General features: G+C 29.3%; 1 protein-coding gene across 1 annotated transcript in view; it reads right to left on the bottom strand.

Annotated features, from left to right (window-relative positions):
- Positions 1–74, bottom strand: part of EMH_0010440 (chromosome segregation protein, putative) — a gene marked incomplete at both ends in the record, with an annotated part of 6,829 nt that extends 6,755 nt beyond the window's left edge. The window contains one exon of the mRNA XM_013498950.1: positions 65–74. Within this exon, the coding sequence (XP_013354404.1) occupies positions 65–74 (10 nt within the window). The remainder of the gene's footprint in view (positions 1–64) is intronic.
- Positions 75–273: the final 199 nt, after the last annotated feature.

Below are 273 nucleotides of genomic sequence, written 5' to 3'. Positions count from 1 at the left end.
ATATATATATATATATATATATATATATATATATATATATATATATATATATATATATATATACCTGTGTACATAGTTTCATCTCGTGCTGCAGCTGTTGTTTTTTTTTTCTTTGGGGCTGCAGCCGCTCCTCGAAGGCCTGCAGCTTTGCTGCTGCTGAGCGATGCCGTTCTGCTGCTGCTCTGATGCTGCTCAATGCTGTACCTAAACCTAAAAAAAAAAAAATATTTATTATATATTTATTTATTTATTTATTTATTTATGTATTTGTTT

This window comes from Eimeria mitis, genomic scaffold, assembly GCF_000499745.2.
Source record: "Eimeria mitis Houghton genomic scaffold, Emh_scaff385, whole genome shotgun sequence".
Classification (NCBI taxonomy): Eukaryota; Apicomplexa; class Conoidasida; order Eucoccidiorida; family Eimeriidae; genus Eimeria; species Eimeria mitis.
The sequence above is the reverse complement of the archived record's forward strand: the minus strand, read 5'-3'. Positions and strand labels throughout refer to the sequence as shown.